Source organism: Drosophila grimshawi, unplaced genomic scaffold (assembly GCF_018153295.1).
Source record: "Drosophila grimshawi isolate 15287-2541.00 unplaced genomic scaffold, ASM1815329v1 contig_44, whole genome shotgun sequence".
NCBI classification, from domain to species: Eukaryota; Metazoa; Arthropoda; class Insecta; order Diptera; family Drosophilidae; genus Drosophila; species Drosophila grimshawi.
This window is the reverse complement of record NW_025063240.1, coordinates 12714540-12731836: the sequence shown is the minus strand read 5'-3', so window position 1 is coordinate 12731836 and position 17297 is coordinate 12714540. Positions and strand designations below refer to the sequence as shown.

Sequence of the window (17297 nt, the reverse complement as noted above, 5' to 3'; positions counted from 1 at the left end):
CTCAATTTCCGCTGATTACCCTTATGGGCAACATCAAACACAGGACACACAGGACACATGTAGCACACTCTATTTGCTTGTTCGACAGCATTTTTATGTCTAAATTTCATTAATTCCAAACAAATACGAGAACGTTAACGGCGACCGGCGCCCATATCGAAAATTACTTCCTCTCCGCCAAACTGTAATGTTTGTGTCTACGAGAAAAATATCAAATTACCCAAACAATATTTAAATGCAGCCAGGCAGCTGGTCGCGTCCTGCTCGGGCTACTTTCAACGACCATTAATACGAACTGTCTGTTCTCCGAGTTCTGTTCTTCGCCGTAAAGGGATAACGAGCCTGGCAGCCTCTCCACTGCACATGTCTTCATTCTGATTACTTGTGTATCTGCGGCAGACACACACGTAGCAGACACGACGCTCTGTGGCGCCGAGTCGTGTGCAGCACCTTGAAGGGCACAGGATGCGCGAACAGCAGTCTCTAGCAGGCATATGTTTTGTTTTTTGTTTTTTTTCTTGTATGTAAGTGTGACATCCTTCGCACTTGGCCGTGACACCTAGAAGCAGGTTATTTGAGGCGTTGCCCGCCTTGCATCCTTTTGAGAAATTGTCACACATTTGTTCCAGACTCCACTCCAAAAAGCCTCGCAGCGATTACATATGATTTGTGTGCATGTTTTGTAGTTCATTTATCTTGCGGAGTCTTAGCCCAGCAAATGGGTCAGCAAGGCACCAAGGAGAGCCATTTTGCCATTTTGTAGACACTCTCTGAGCTCATTAATAGTGTGAAGGAAGTGAACAGCAGCTAAGAGGATAGCACTCAAGTCAGATAGTCGGATAGTCGAATAGACAATAGCCCGCATCTTGTTTGACATTTATATAATAAATATACGTTTCTCTCAGCACATTTACATTTATCATTTAATTTACAGTCACACAAGATCTATTCACGCTTATCGCAAAAAATTCGTCAGGCTGAAAACCCTCGACAGATTTTTTTTGCAGCTGCTCTATCGCAGCAGATCTCAACTGAACAAAAGAGAGAACTAGCACCTTCAGCAGCACATCCGAGACGTTATCAGCTCGATAGATTGTTCAGTTTTGATAACCCATCGCACTTCCGTCAAAGGTCCGCTGGAAAACAAAGAGCAACCGCAAAACGATAGCGCGTTGATTTTCCAGCCATGTGTTTTTCACGCTATTCGTTTTTTTCTCTTTTTTTTTTGTTAGCCATGGTACGAGTTTTTATTTCGGGGTTTCTTTTTTTTTTTTGGTTTTCCATTTAATGAGCATGAAAAACATACGACACGATGCGGCGCTCTAACGCACATACAATATATAATATAAAAAGCAAACCCCTTGCACGCCAATTACGATTTATTTGTCTTTTTGAAGTACGAACGTAAATAAAAATTCCAACAACAACAATATTGAATCCCTGCCCCACCCCAATGCATCCCAATGATCCCTGGAAACGATCACCTTATCAAGAAGCACTTCTCGCTCTGTGGTTTGGTCTATGTGGAGAAAATAGGGTCACATTTTGCTATCATTGCTTTGAAAGAGCACACATTTTGTCACGTTTTTTATGGTGGTTTTTCCGTTTTTCCAGCGATTAAATGTATCATGCATGGCCATTAACGTGAACAGCAACCCAAAAACTCAAACCAAGACTCATTTGCAGTGCATTCAGCGTCTGCCTCGAATTAAATGGAGAACTTCGTGCGCCGGATAGTGATGTCCATCTAATTTCCATACATGTTTTGTAGTTACTTAGTTTATTCGTTTTATTTATTTATTTTTTTTTTTTGTTGGTAATTGCCGTACAGGAAATTAGTTATTCAAGTCGGGACTGTGCGTAATTTATGCGTCATATAATTGTTTGTTTGTGCTGCTGGAAAATCGTTTTTATTTCTGTTGTTGTTCAGTTCGAATCAAATGTTCTTGTTAATAGGGGCGTTATCGAAAACAAGAAACTGTTCGGGCGGGGAACTTAACTATTTGATATGTAACGCAACGTGTGAGAAATTCAAATGCAACTGAAGCTCCAGAAATGGGGCGAACCCACAAAAAACACACACTAAACAAGTTGATGGGAAAATGTCGAAAAAATATTATTGCTTTAACTAAAGTTTGTTATGAAGGTTGCCTAAGTCGCTGTCGCCTGCCTGTTGATAAATGACTTATAGATAGTGAAAATGTCTGAAGGGAAATGATCGAAAGTCTTCAACATGATGGAATTTGTGGTGGCAAGTCAAACAGAATTATGAACAGACAAGTTAATGCCACAAACGATAAGTACATTGAACTATTTAAAAGCCCTCTTTTGGAATATGTTTAAAAAACCAATAACTTTTTGGAAAAACATGAAAAAGAAATGAAATAAATCAAAGCAAAACGATGAAAATTGTTTAAAATATGCACGCCCATATGGGCATAACTGTAGTATCCAAAATGATTTATGGAACAAGGCGGTGCTTAAGGGCACCAACACATAAAAAATAAACAAGTAAGTATTCTCTATTCGCAAGAGCTCGACTAGAAGATACCCTCAGCTCTCTGAGAGTAGTTTCCTCAATATTAAAATACTTTTCGATAAGTACCTTCTGTACTTTTTGGAAGTCTTCAGCTCTACTAGCTTATATAGACGGACAGATATGATGAGATCGACCCGGCTATTGATCTTGATCAGACATGTTTACACCTTATGGATATTGAGATGCTTCCTTCTACCTGTTACATACATTAGCTTAACTTTATCATACCCCTCTGTACACTGTAAGTAGTTACAGTGTATGAAAACAGAAAACATTGGAAAACATAAACGAAGCGAACCGCTGCAATTAAAAATCTGTTGAACTCGCCGCCAGCCATAAACTAAAATACCAAATGAAAAGCCAATGTCGCTCCCGGCTGTACAATGACTCCATAATATGAATGGCTGCATATATATGGACACATACATAAACATTATAAAAAACTATGCCCCAAAGTGTTTGACAGAAATTCAAGTACAATTTTTAATGGGTTCACACATAATTCTTTAGCTATTTATTGCCATTGAAATGAAGGATTATCGAACAATGCGAAACACTTTACGAGAACGAACCACGATCAGCAGAAGACCACCCTAACAAATCATTTATAAACATAATTGCTGGAGTCACTTGAGATAAAAAAAAAGGGAATTGGGCTTTGATAAATAAAAACGCCACACAAAAAGACACCGCGGGTTATTCTCCATGAATGAATGAGAACTGAGAAATGAGTTGAGTTTTTGGATTTGGATTTGGATTTGGACTCGGAGTATTCTTTTTAGTGGTCTGTGAGTTATGTGCGCTGCCTGTGGCTAGTTTTATGCGATTTCATTAGACAAATTGTTGTTGGAGCACAGCCTTAACTACATTTTTAACACTTGAAGCACCCCCAGCGAGGTGCCTAATGAGTTTCCACAATGGGAAATCGATTTCAAACTAAAATGTCGCCCCCCAAAAGTTCTCGGGTTACAAGCTATAAGCTGACTTAAGTCGTATTTGTTTAGTTGTGTCGATTTTTAAAGGGCAAATAAATAACATTTATTTTCGGCCATAAATTAAATAAACCACAACACGTTGATGTGTGCTTGTAGGCCATTTATTTATTTATTGCTAAGAACTGATGATGAAGCCATTAAAAGCAATGAGAGGGGACGTCGGCAAATGGAGAACTAAGAACTGAACACTGGGAACTGAAACTGATGCTGATGCTGAGTATTTCTGCAGTCAACAGTCATGTAAGTGCAAAGAGCCATTAAAAACAATTTAGGGATGAAAATCCCTGCAGAAAGCGTTTAGAAATATTGCAAATTACTGCAAATAATTGACAAACATTAAGAGCACTTTAGTTGTGCGTGGGCGTTTTTGGCCAGCTGCACCAAAAATCGAAAGATTGAGAATCAAAATGTATTTGGAATTTATGCAGTTGTCTGGCAAACAATTTGACAAATCAACGCAAAAGTAGACAAAGCACAAAAAGGCAAGGGCAAAGGCAAAGGCAATAGAAAATGAAAAGCTTTTTATGTAATGAAATTGAATTTGCCATATGAGGTAAGTACATCCAAGTACTCTTTTTAGTTGAGCTGCTTTGTCTGCAGTTTAGCTGTAAGGGGTTGCTACTTGATTTATGAGTGGCACTTGAGTGTCGTGAAAATGCTTTCCCATTGATAGCTGCAATATATTAAACGCTGCACAAAAATTCAATTTTCGCAACTGTCAAATATTGCCAAAAAAAAAAAAAAAAAAAAAACAAAAATCGGCTTGGGTTTTTGGGAGGGTGATAAATTTGAGCATTTGTTAAAGCGACTTATTAATTTCATAATCTAATTATAAGCAGAGGTTTTGCGCTCCGATTTGGTAGCATATTTCGTTAAATGCGTGTTAGCATTGATTATTTCCCTTTGTTTGGCCCTTGCCAAGCAACTTTTGTGGCAGTGGGCGTTGCGACCATAAAAAAAAACGATTGAGGGTGCAAAACATAAGCAATAATATTTTGGGTTTATAAAATCACTCACCCCAATTTGTGTTTTTATTTTTTGTTCCGTTCTGCTGGCAACAGCTGAACTGCAACAAAGTAATGGATTAATAATAAGCTCAGTTAGTTTAGGGTATTATGGAATAGGGCCTGCGTATTATGTGCTTAAAGTGATTTTTTATTGCAACATCTGCTAGAACTAACTGAAAGCGGTGCAAAATAAAAAGGTCAACTCGGACTTAATAACTTTTATAAACGTATCAGTAAAATATAAATATATTACGTTTTCTACTTTGAGTATTGTTCAGAATTATTTCTGAAAATCGGTTCAGTTTTGGCAAAGTTATGACTGTACAAATTTTGATAGCATAGTATCTTTGTTTTAATCCACAGCAAATCCAAACTGTTTCAATTAAGGACATCCTGTTGCAACATCAAACCACAAAGTTTGAGTTTCCCATCTCTCCCTCTCTCTCTCTCTCTCTCTCTTTGCCAGCAGCATCGTGAAGAGCTGCCCATGTCCTTAACCGTTTCGTTGAACTAATTAAGCAACAAAAGCAAGAAATGGTGAACCGCAAGCCAACCCACAGCTAAAACCCCCCTCATTCTAGGGGGAACCTCAGCCTCAGCCTTACGCCGAATCGCCAACTCAATTAAAAAAGCAGCGAGCTCGTAAATATGCCACAAGAACTTTGAATGCCAAACCGAAACTCATAATTTCCGGAGGTGCTAATAAGTTGCAGAAATAATTTTCAATGAAAATGCCGCACAGGACTTGCAACAAAATGTGGAAAAATAGCTTTTTCCGATGCTGAAGCTGGCGGCACTCGCCGCAAGCAGCCTCAGAAAAAATTGACTTCAATTAAAGTGGCATAGTTGGCCGCATAAACAGCGAAATGAAAAGCGCAAAACGAGCAGCAAAGGATAACGATAATTACGGACACATCTACACAGGCGGGGATGGACGGGGAGGATGCACTAACAAATGAAATGCTGACGTTGACAGGGGGTGGGGAATGGGTTCCAAAAAGCAGTGTCTCTCCTGAATGAGGCTGCAAAGTTTTTGTGTTTATTTTATGCTCTGGCACAAAAACAAAAATAACAAAAATAAAAGAAAAGTTTCCGAAAAGAAGTACGGAAAAAAGGAGATACGATGATACAGCGTTTCCATGTGGGCGGCAGAGGAAATACGATGAGATGCATATGGGAGGAGGGGGTGTTAGAGAGGGGGTACCAACAAGTAGCACAGCAACAACAACAAGCGAGTACGTTAAGCAAATAGGCAAAGGAGCAAATGAAACGTGCAGCAGGCAAATGAATAAGCTCAAAAAGTGGAGCACACACAGAGCCAGAAAGCAACAGCGATAGCAATTGAGATAGAGATAGATATAATGATGAAGAGCGAGACAGCTGGCGACATGTAAACAGACGTCAATAGTCGCAACTCTTGCAGCTGAAAATGAAAAGTCAGTGCAGCCTCTGCTTTTGGTCAAACGAATGCGAAACGCGGACGACTCCAACAAATGCGCACTATTCCAAGTTGAATGAGCCGCCGAAGCGACGACTTGCAGTGTCAGTGAATAACACCCACAGCCACAACTACCCACTCCCCTTCCCTCCTCACCCCTCTCCCGAAGCTACCACCCACTCAACTTGTTGACGTGGCTGCTCGCAACTACCCTTCAGTACGTCAGTTACTCGGAGTCAGAATCAGATTCAGAATCGGAGTCCGACTTTTTGCAGCACTCGAGTTCTCATTTCATTTCATTTCTCGCCTGCCCAAAACAGAAGTTTGTCAGTTCACTTTGGATTTTTTTTATTCCGACTTTTTTTTTTTAAAGTGTAGTATGTACCGTCGTAGTAAAATTTTTCTCATTTCGCTTTTTGTTGAGTGGTTTTTCCTTTCCTATTTTTCAGCCCCGTCGTTTGAGTTCTTTGTGTGTGTGTGTGTGTGTGTGAGTGTTTCTTTAGTTCTAGCTGTTCCTGTTTTGAGCACAACACACACACACACACACACAGATATACTCTCAAAGTGAGCTAGCGGTAAATGCTGTGGCAGCAACAGCGTCAGCGTCAGCGTTGCATGAACAACGCCGGTTGAGCATTGACGTCGCCGTTGCCCGTTGCCCTTACATGAAATTTGTATCTCTGCCGCTGTTGCTGCTTTGCCTCCCTTCTAGCTGAGTATTTGCTGTTGCTGTTGTTGCTTTTGCTGTTTGGTATTGCTGGCTGTTGCTTTGACGCTGCCTCTGCCTCTGCCTGTGCCTCTGCCTGTGCCTCTGTCCGTGCCTCGGCCTCTGCTGCTGTCGCGCGCTCTCTCAGTCGTGCTCATTTTCCGTTGTATTTCTTCGAATGCATTCAGTTGTGGCCCATCATTCCCTCTGCGCACGTCGCGCTGATCGCTAGCTAGCCAGTACGCTCCCGGTATTCCGGCATTCAATTTCAAATATTTCCAATTCAACCCGACTCGCATCGACTCGTCTCGTTGTTATTGAACACTTGAAAGAACGCAATAAGTTTGACGATAAAACGAGCAGGCGTGTGTTTCTCTCAAAAAACTTTTGCATATTGTGTGCGAGTGACGCGATATTGTGAAAAACACAAGAACAGCAGCTACAACAACGAACTCAACAACTTTGTTTATTGAAATTGTAAACAGAGAAGAAGCGTGAAAAATGGGTCGTCTGTTTCAATACAATCGCTTTGGCGCCATGGAAAGTGTTAATAAACGCAAAAAGGATACGCAGGAAAATACTCACGAAAAGACCAAGATGGTAAGTGTAATATGGGTATATGAGTTAGGATTGAAATGAAATGTGAGTAGAGCTCTTAAGAGATTATTGTAGTGGAATACAAATATTTTCTATAGATAATTATGAAGTTAAAAAATGTAGATATAGGTAAACGCTTTGGGATATTAATAATAATAATTGAATATATACCTAAATATCTGTTGGTGTAAGAAGAGTATTCAATCATTGTCCCATTATGTCTGATATATGATACTTGACTTTAATCAGCTTAAGATCATCCACAACAACAGACAATAAATAAAGAAATAAACATATTATTGATATAAATCTTACAATTTACATTAACATCATCAATATACAATCAAAATCAATTAAAAATCCCAAACTCTTGCAATATTTTTCACCATTTCCCATCGGCTAGTGAGCTTCCCAAAATATTCACACACTTGCACACCTTTTTGTATAGATAACAATTGGTCCCCGCTTCATATTCTTTTGACATGTGCAGAGTTAATAGACATCACAAATTCCACCCACAACACACACAGACACACATCGGTAATCGCCACAAATCCCACGTACCGAAAAACAACACGCACCCAAAACTTAAAGCCTCACATTTCAAATGAAAACACATGGAGGGTTAAGGTTGGGGAACTGGAAGGGGGGTGGGGCAGATTGGGGCGACTGCAGCGAGAATTCAGAAAACACGAACGACAACAATTAAAATGATTTAGTGTCACAGATAGGAGAGGCAACAAAAACAACAACAAAACATAATAAACTCGACTGTCGGCGTAAATCAGACGCAACAGTAAATCACATATAATCAAATAAATATGATTTGCATAAAAACTAAATCAAACTGAACTCCGGCTAGAGCGTTAAGCCAACAAACAAAGCCATAATCAAGGGAATCACACAAACTGCAACTGAAATGCAGAGATTTTGACAAATCGTAAATATCGCAGCGAAAATGCGTCGAGTCTTTCCCATCTATCGATAGAGAGAGAAACATATGTTGCGGCTCATAAAGATAGTGATTGATTGGACTAAATGCATTCGAGCATATTTATATACATATGTAATTTGTATATGGTGTTTGTTTGTTGGTGTTTGATCTGCGATAAGCACTAACTAGCCATTATCAGCCAAATGGCGACGTCTGGGTGCCGTTGTTTGTTGGAGCCAAGCCATAAAATGGGCTCGCCTACGTCAACAAAAACGATGCCAAAGCTGATTAGTCAAATGCCTTAATTAAGCCCCGCGCAGCTACCTGAATTCCCAGCTTAAATCTCTGCAAGTAGCTGACCAAATCCTATACACACTCTCTAATCTCCAGCTTGACTTTGACAAAACAAATAAAAAGAAGTTTGTAATTTCAAACTGAATGACAGTTTGTGTTTTGGCTTCTGCCATCTTGTACTTTTATCTCTCACTCACCTCTTCGCTATGCTGTGCATTTATCAACAACATTTCCATCATCATCATCATATTTATTGTTGTTGCTCTTGTCATTTTTCACGGGAATTGACACCCGTCCCTGGTCACGGCACTTTATCTCATGCTCATTGTTTTCGCCAGCGTGGTTGTGGGCTCGCATTTAATTTTATTCTTTTTTTCTCTTTTGATCTATGAAAATATTTTTGTAGTAGGTGTCATTTGAAACTCCTCCCAAAAGGATTGTTTTGCTGCTGCTGCTGCTGCTTCTGCTGCTGCTGTTTCTGGGTGTGTCTGCTTTTCGTACTTGCACTGCGGGAATTCAGTTTACTGGAAGCCCTTTGACAAGTAGTTTTTCAATATAACAGATCAGCTTGATTGTTGCGCGACAACAATAAATATAACACATTCTAAGGAAACTATAGATAAGGGCAACGAATTTCCGTTTACTTTTTGCAGAGTTTTGAAGTAATTTCTTACTTTCTTAGAGACAACTCTTTTTGGTTATCGTATTTTGAAAAGATATTTAAAACTTAAGCACATATACTCTTTGGACTGAGTTCTTATTTATTTGACAAATTTGTTACTCGAATGCATAAAAAACGTTTCAAAATTTGTTTGTAAATCTTCAGCAATTTTACTCTATTCTTGCTCTCTTGCATAGACATACCACAATCAAGTTAATACCTTTTCATCTACTGAATACCTAATGGGGGTCTATTTCTAGCCCCCTTGTAGCGCCTAAGCGTATTACGAAAATCCCTTAGATCTTTTCAAAAAGCACAAAACCGCTATTTCGTTTATAGGCACGCCTATTCGGCATAAATCGTTCGTCACCTCAAGACATGATTTCCCCATGCCGCCAACGACGATGCCGTCGTCGCCATTGCATCCGTTATCAGCGAGCGGACCCGAAAAATGCTAGACACAAAATATTTATTGGCAACACGACGTCAAAGGCAGGCAGACGGACAGACAGGCTGACAGACAGATAGAGAGACAGACGGAGACGGCGAGCATTTGTGTTTACAGTCGCTGACAAACGGTTTTCAATTAGTTCGAGTTTCACTTGAAGCGAAAAAAAGGCGACGCGCATCGCGGGTCAAACGATAAGGCAACAGAGATTGCAGACAAAGTGCACACACACACACACACACACACACACACATACACACTTGTACACATGCATATAAAACACAAAAGTAATAAAGTTGTCATACAAAAATGTTAGCAAACTGAGAACCCAAAACTCAAACATACATGTATGTCGCCTGCGAACATATTGCCAGATTCAAATCTAAAACAATTAAGTAAAGATAAACACTTTTTCTCGTTTTCTCCCTCATCATCTCGGCCAAAGAAAATTTCATTTGTTAGCGAAACAGGAGAAAAAAAAGCGCAAAAGACGACAAAGAGCTCTGACTTTAAGTGGAAGTAATGCAGTTTCATTTTCTGTATACACTGAATCTATTAAAAATGGGAAAGAGGGCGTAATGAAATTGAGCAAAAGTGTATAACAGGCAGAAGGACCCATTTCCGACCTCAAAAAGTATACATTTATTTTTGATCAGCATCAAAAGCTGTGTCGATTTAGCCATGCTCGTGAATTCCTCTGTATGAAGAAGCCGATCTAAGAGACTAAAGAGACCTTACCATATTTCATTTAATCGATACAAATCGACATACTATAGCAACAAAAACACATTATTAAAAAGTAGCCCTCGATTTGGTATATAATATACCCTGACATGACATTATTCATCAACTTTAAAAATTTCACTGAGATCGAAGAGGAAACACAACCTCCAGCAAGCCTTCGGGGTATTTCCTAGTCGAGTTCTCTCGACTAGATAATTCTAACTTGTTTTTTGCTCGTTCATGTGTAGTCTGAAGGAGACGCTTCGACACTCGCCCTAAGTGGCTGCCATCAGTGCTCATAATTTTCGATGAGCTCTATTCTAAATTTAACATTGGAAGATATCTTCGTGCAACGATTAGCAGCAATGAGCTGAGCATTTAAATTCAAAGGCATTTTAATGCACTCGCATACTTAGCTGCTGTCTTTCAAGGGCAGTGATTAATGTGGAAACATATGGTTTATAAATAATTTTCAACATGCTCGCCTACAAACACATGTCTAGTTATGTACAACAATTTTTGGATTTTGATTTTCTAAGTAGGCCTGCTTGGAAAGTTAAAATTAATTGCGGCGCTTTTAAGTGCATTTAATTTGAAAATTATCATAAAACCAAAAGCAATGTGATCTGAAGTGCAGGCCTCGTTAAGATTTATGGGCAAATGCAACTGCAACGGCAACGGCAACGGCAAAGGCAACGGCATCTCCAACTGCAACAGAAGCAGCAACTGCAAATTGATGAGCATAATTAAATGGCTGGCGACGGCCACATTGGCGGCGGCGCATTGCATGCATTGTTGTTATTTATGCACCATATTGCACCGGCCTACCCCTACTGTCTGCCCCACACTGCCCCCCTCCTCTTCCTACTACTCTTTTGACTGCTTCACTGGCGACTGCCCCGTCGTTTTGAGTAAACAACAATTTCACTTATTTTCATGCCGTCTGCCCGTCTGCATTGTTATTTTTACGCTCGACTCAATATAAATTTTCGCTTTTATTTTTTTTCTTGCTGTCCCACTCTTTTAGTTGTTGTTGTGATTGCCACATGCCACGCCAGAAAAATGTAATGCAAATATGCAAAAAAGCTTTCAACGGCAATAAGCCACCGCTCCTAATCAACAAATAGTTTAGATGGGGGCTGTGCTTTACTTCACTTTCGTCTGGCTATCAACGTCAGACTTGCAACAACAGCAACAACAAGTTGCAACGACAACAACAGACAACATCATCGTTATCATCAGCTCGTCATGCGGCTGAGCCGCGTCCGTTGAGCTGTTTGAGTTTCATATATGGCTTCCACAAGGATTTGTGTGCATTAGAGAAAAGGAAAACAACATATTGGCCACAAAACAAAAGTGGCTAGACACAGTTTTTTTTTTATTTATTTTCTTAAATGCTAAACAACTTCTAGTTGAACTGCACAAAGTTACTTAACTCCAAATCTAGAACTAACTTTTTACAAACAAATATTTTCAGACACTTTTTTTAACTGCTTACTCTAGAAAAGTTGTTGATTCCACAACAGTTTCCCAAGTTCAATGCACCATTTACATATCTACATCTGCCACTTGAGTACGAACAAAGAATCATCTCTTCAAGCATAAATGCATGAATATATTTTTATTCCCATGCCATGCCTGCTGCCCACATAAGAAATGCCCATAAAATACAATTAAAATTTCAACAATTTTAATTTGCATTTAATAAACTCATCAAAATGTCAGTTTTTAAATTCCCATAACAGAGCCAACAACGAATGAAACGGCTCAATTCCAAAGCGTTTGATATGACCCCATTTTTACACCTATAAAAACAAGAAGAAAAAAAAGCCAACAAAATAACGTGTTGAACGGCGTTAAAAAACCAACTATAAAGAACACACAATGCCACATGCCACATGTGTCCAAACAAAGGATTTTCCAGCGAATGCGACGCTAATTGCAGCACAAGATATCAAAAAGCTAACCCAACCAGAAACTATAAACTATAAACATTTTACATTTTTACCTCAAAGCATAAAACGAAATTAGTCGAGGAAAAAAAACATGTTAAAATCATTTTATGATATTTAGGGCACACATACACATATTTATATACATATATAAATATACATACATATATATATATACATATACTAAGTAGTAGCCCCGAAGAACTGAGTTCATAAATTTTCAAATGCACAGCGGGGCTGATAGACGCGTGTTCCAAAATGTCATAAACAAGTCGCAGTTCTATCTATCTGACATTTTGAAAGCCCCCAGACACGTGTGTATCTTTGTCAGTGTGTGTGTATCTGTATCTGTGTGTGTGTGTTAGTATTATGTGTGTGTTGAACTTTTCGGTGTGGCATAAAACTGTCAAATTAGCTCAAAGCGAAGCGCAACCAAATGCCATTCAAATATTCTAATAGCCAAGTTTTGTAGCATATTACTAATTTACAGCTGTATCTGTACATAGCTGACATACCACAGATACCGATACAGATACAGATATATATGTGTATATGTTTTACTTATGGATTACTTTTCGTTCCGTTTGGTTTTGCGGTTTTCTTGCAATAATCGCTGATTGGCATTGCGTGTGGATTGCTTTGGCTTAGATCGGGGTTGGTTTTTATAAGCGTTCTAAACTGAGCCACTTCAGCAGCTGTTTGATTTTCCAGCATGAAAATTTGTGCATATGCCGGGTTTCAAGTGGGTTTCTCGAAGGAACCTTCAATGTACACAAAAGGCAACATTTTGAACATTTCAATAAATTCATCAACTCATGCCGTGTCCACTTCAACTAATTTCTAACCCTCACCACGCTCCATCTCTAAATGCACAATAAATGGAAAACTAACAACTGCTTTTCTTTTTTGTCGGAGAGCAGTACACATGAGAAGAAAAGGTGCCCCGGGGTAGCTTGGCTCCTTTTGTTGTTATTGTTGTTGTCAGCTGGTAGATCAAGGTTCTGTTACCTGAATTTCGGTTTTATTGTAATACAATTTGATTACGAAAATATGCTAACACCTCGCTGGCCCAAACAACAATAATGGCCCGTTGCTTCATCATCAATTAGAGTTACCTTTCCGCAGGCCAGGATCATCTAAGACGCTTCTCAATCCAAACCCATCATTATTGCATTAGCACGCACACTATGAAATACAAAAAATAAAAGGGCCCAAACACCTTTTGGCCACTACTGTATGCTGGCTCCGCGTTCTTGTTATTCTGCTCTATTATCAATTTTTATTATTTTTTTTTTTGTTGCTTGTCTTGCATAAATTAAAAATCATGTATTTCAGTTTTTTTTCTCTTTCTGGTTTTTCTTTCGTTTTTTTTTTTCTAATTTTTTTTTTTTGTTAGAGGCATTAAACGCCTGTTTTCCATGCATTTCCATTGAGTATTGTGTTTGATTTAAGCCGATAAAAGGCAAGACTTTAACGCTTCTTACACACCGCTTACTTGGCAGCCAGCTTTCAACAGATTTATTTATGTGCTGTGCGTGGCCAAGACATCAAACAGTTGTTGGCCACCGCTTGTTTGGCTTTCAATTAATGGCCCCCAAACTCGCTGGCCGATTCAATTTCATTCAACACCCAACACATACACGAACTGAAATTCAATTGTAGCATGCAAATTGATGCAAGGCAGGAAACGCTGGCAATTAGTAGTGGCAATTCACTTCCTATACGAAAACTGGAAACTTGGAAAACTGCCAGCAGGAAGCTAGAAGAAAAGCGTATATATTTATGATCGTATATCAGAAATGCCCGCTTATAGCCAGGCCTTTCATTCATTCCTTTCATTCCACGTTGAATTCAATCAAATTCAATTTAGCTTAACGCATTTGGTTTTTTTTTCTATGCTTCTTAGCTACCTGGTTTGCTATTGTCCTGCCCAGTTCAATGCTATTGAATGCTCATTATTTTACCACTCATATGAGCATGTGTAAGTGTGTGTGTGTGTGTGCATGTGTGTGTGCATGTGTGTGTGCGTGCTGAAGTGTCATTGTATGCTCTCGTTGAGTGCTGTGCACACTCGAACGCACTTTTTGAGCATATATTGAATACTCTGGCATAGGTGAATGATTTCGCATTGTTCGCCAAGTGCCAAAAAAGGGGTGTGTGCGTGTGTTGGTGTTGGAGTGTGTGTGGGGTGTTGCAATATGGAGTAATCTTTAGGATTCGTCAAATGAGTTGATTGCACTGCTTGTTGAAATTCCTTTAAGGCAGAAGCGCACTTAAGTAAAAACAAATAATAATCAATTTTGATAATGACCAGATGACACAAAAGCAGGGCAAGATGAAGAACCTGCCCTAAGGGGATATCACGTATGCATATTTTATCAGGCGAATGAAAAGCAAATAATACACAGGCAAATTACATAACAATGAACAACTGAAACAAGCGCATTACAAGGATATCACAGCACGGATATAACAGCAGGGATATCACAGCAGCAGCAGCAGCAGCAGCGCTGACCCAAAGGCATTAGCACACTTAGCAGTCGGCAACAATAGAGAAAACGAGAGCACAATGCGACTGACTGTGAAATAAAACTGCGCATTGTGTGTGTGTATGTGTGTGTGTGTGTGTATGTGTGTGTGTTATCAGGCCAACAGTATAAAAGGGATCCTTTTGTCTCGAGCTCTTACATAAGCGAGCGCATTTCGTATGAAATAGGAGAGTGGTTTTGTTTTAACAGGTATCAGAATATAGAAGTCCTAGCGAGAGGGAGAGCATATTGTGGCTAACTGAGACAATGCTTGACAAATTTACCGACTTGACCAAAACTAATCATAGTGCTTCATTTCTTCTATTCTTTTCTGCACAGTTACGTAATGCCATCCACTGTCCGACTTATTCGGATATATATGGCGATTACAAAGGCTCGAATGCTGGCACAAATCTTGACTTGGCCTTCAGTAAGTGCCAACAATGGAGCAGCAAGCTGAAGTTGCAGCCACCAACGACAGCAGCTGCAATAACAGCTGATGAACCCGCTCAGAGTCGCACACACAAAGTCTACGACAGCATGAAGAGTTTTCTGCAGCGGAAACTGTTCGCTCAACCCTCGCACAAGGAGCGCTTGCAATGCGAGGAGCCAACCAGCGACTATGATGAGGTGAGTAAACTAAAACCAAGAGTCAAGGCGACTAGGAAAAAGTTGTCTCAAAATATAACAAAAAAAAGTTTAAGAATTTCGGTAAAAAAACATCAATTTATTAACTAAAAATAAATAAATATTCTTAAATAAAGTATTATTCAATAAATCAAAATTAAAACCAGTTTAAACCAATTAATCCATTACAGCAAGATCTGCTGGACTCCTCGTATCATGCGGACGCGGAGGAAGATGAGGAGGATCTCTTGGCGGACTGCAGCTGCAGCTCCAGCAGTGCCACGCCCAAACGTGCTCCCAGCAACAAGTCGCCACAAAAGTCGCTGCTGTCGCTGAACTGCTGGCAGAGCAGTCAGCATAGTGACTCCAGCTGCAGCGAGGAGGCGCTACCCGACCAGAACGAGGAGGATTCGGATGCGGGCATCTCCGACTGCTGCCAGCTGCTGAACGAGAGCAGCAACAGCAGCGCCAAGCGACGCAGTACGTCCAAGAAACGAGCGACAAAGCAACGCTACAGCATCAACACCGACGATGAGGATGAGGAACCGGAGCTGTTGCACTGTGCCTGGTATCAGCCACGCATCACTGCTAAGGCGGCGCAGGAGCATCTGCAGCAGGCGACTCCCGGCAGCTTTCTGTTGCGTCGCAGCACGCCACGCACCTTTGAACTATGCCTGCGGCAGGAACACAAGGTAAAATCGTATGCAGTGCAGTGCAGCCGCAACGAGATGTTTAGCCTCAAGGGTGCCAAGAAGCAGTTTAGCACGCTTAAGGCACTAATCACACATCATTCGGTGATGGCGGAACAATTGCCCTTGACGCTGGACATGCCCAGGGAACGCGACTTGACCAAGACATCAGCCGTGCGCTATGCCGATGACTTTGAACCACTGGAATCACTGCAACTGCTGGGCATCCTCAAGAGTCTGCAGGCCAAGAACTTTGAGGCATGAATAGCTCGAGTTGTGGATTAGTATTTAAGAAGCGAGCGGGTTTATCGAACTGCAAAGGGAACGATAGGTGAAAAATTAGTATGCTAAGTTTGATGTATGTATGTATGTATGTTTGTATGAATGTATGTATGTATGTATGTATGCTTTTGGCCAAGGCCTTGTGATATAGTTTACGATCGATTCGACCGACCGAGGCATATACTCATATAAGTTATAGTTGATAAGCCTGTGTAAATTGTAGAAGAAACCAAACTAATTGTATTGAATTGTGTGTTTATGCTTAAGTTTCGATTGTATAGTAAACGATGAGAGTTATACAATAAAAATTCAACAATGCAATCCTGCAAATGCAACCCTCAACAGTTTGTCCTTATTCAAGCTGCAAAACACGCCCCAACAATAAGCATGTTCCTGCCCCTCGTTCCGCCTCCCAATTCATTTAGAACCAACACAGCGCAAATTCCCAGCCCCTTGAGTAACATTTGTATGCATCTGTGTGTGTGTGTGTGTGTGTGTGTGTGTATGTCCTGGAGGGTAAACCTGGTTGATTGTACTTCACTTACATGTGATTAGCGCTTCAAGTGCCTCTCATTAATTTTTCAAGTGCGGTTCTTCACTCAACGCGCTTAGCAACATGTTGCTAACAGCGCTAGCAACATGGTCATATCAACATTTCCTTGAGACATGTAAACTTTAAAGTATTTTGATATCGAAACGACAATTATAGAATTAAAGAAAGTAATAGATAGAAGCTTTGAGCACTTTTAAATTTTATGGTAAATGGTTTTAAATTCACAGTGAGTATTTGACTATAGTCGGGTTAACACACATTACCGAATAAACTCTGGCATCCACTGGTATGAGGCTTCGCCAGACTTCTCTGACAAAACATTTG

General features: G+C 40.0%; 1 protein-coding gene across 1 annotated transcript; it reads left to right on the top strand.

Annotated features, from left to right (window-relative positions):
* The first annotated feature begins 6876 nt into the window (after positions 1-6876).
* LOC6557691 (protein sprint) lies at positions 6877-16751 on the top strand. Its single transcript, XM_001984394.2, has 3 exons — positions 6877-7285; positions 15162-15452; positions 15641-16751. Exons 1-3 carry the CDS (start codon positions 7187-7189, stop codon positions 16400-16402), a joined length of 1152 nt encoding a protein of 383 aa, XP_001984430.1. The 5' UTR covers positions 6877-7186; the 3' UTR covers positions 16403-16751.
* Positions 16752-17297: the final 546 nt, after the last annotated feature.

What these genes read in the sequence shown, in the direction of transcription:
- LOC6557691 (XM_001984394.2), top strand. Translation starts at nt 7,187, where the DNA reads ATGGGTCGTCTGTTTCAATACAATCGCTTTGGCGCCATGGAAAGTGTT. An exon ending in CTCACGAAAAGACCAAGATG is followed by an intron (nt 7,286 to 15,161) that starts GTAAGTGTAATA and finishes TTTTCTGCACAG; the next exon opens with TTACGTAATGCCATCCACTG. An exon ending in CAACCAGCGACTATGATGAG is followed by an intron (nt 15,453 to 15,640) that starts GTGAGTAAACTA and finishes AATCCATTACAG; the next exon opens with CAAGATCTGCTGGACTCCTC.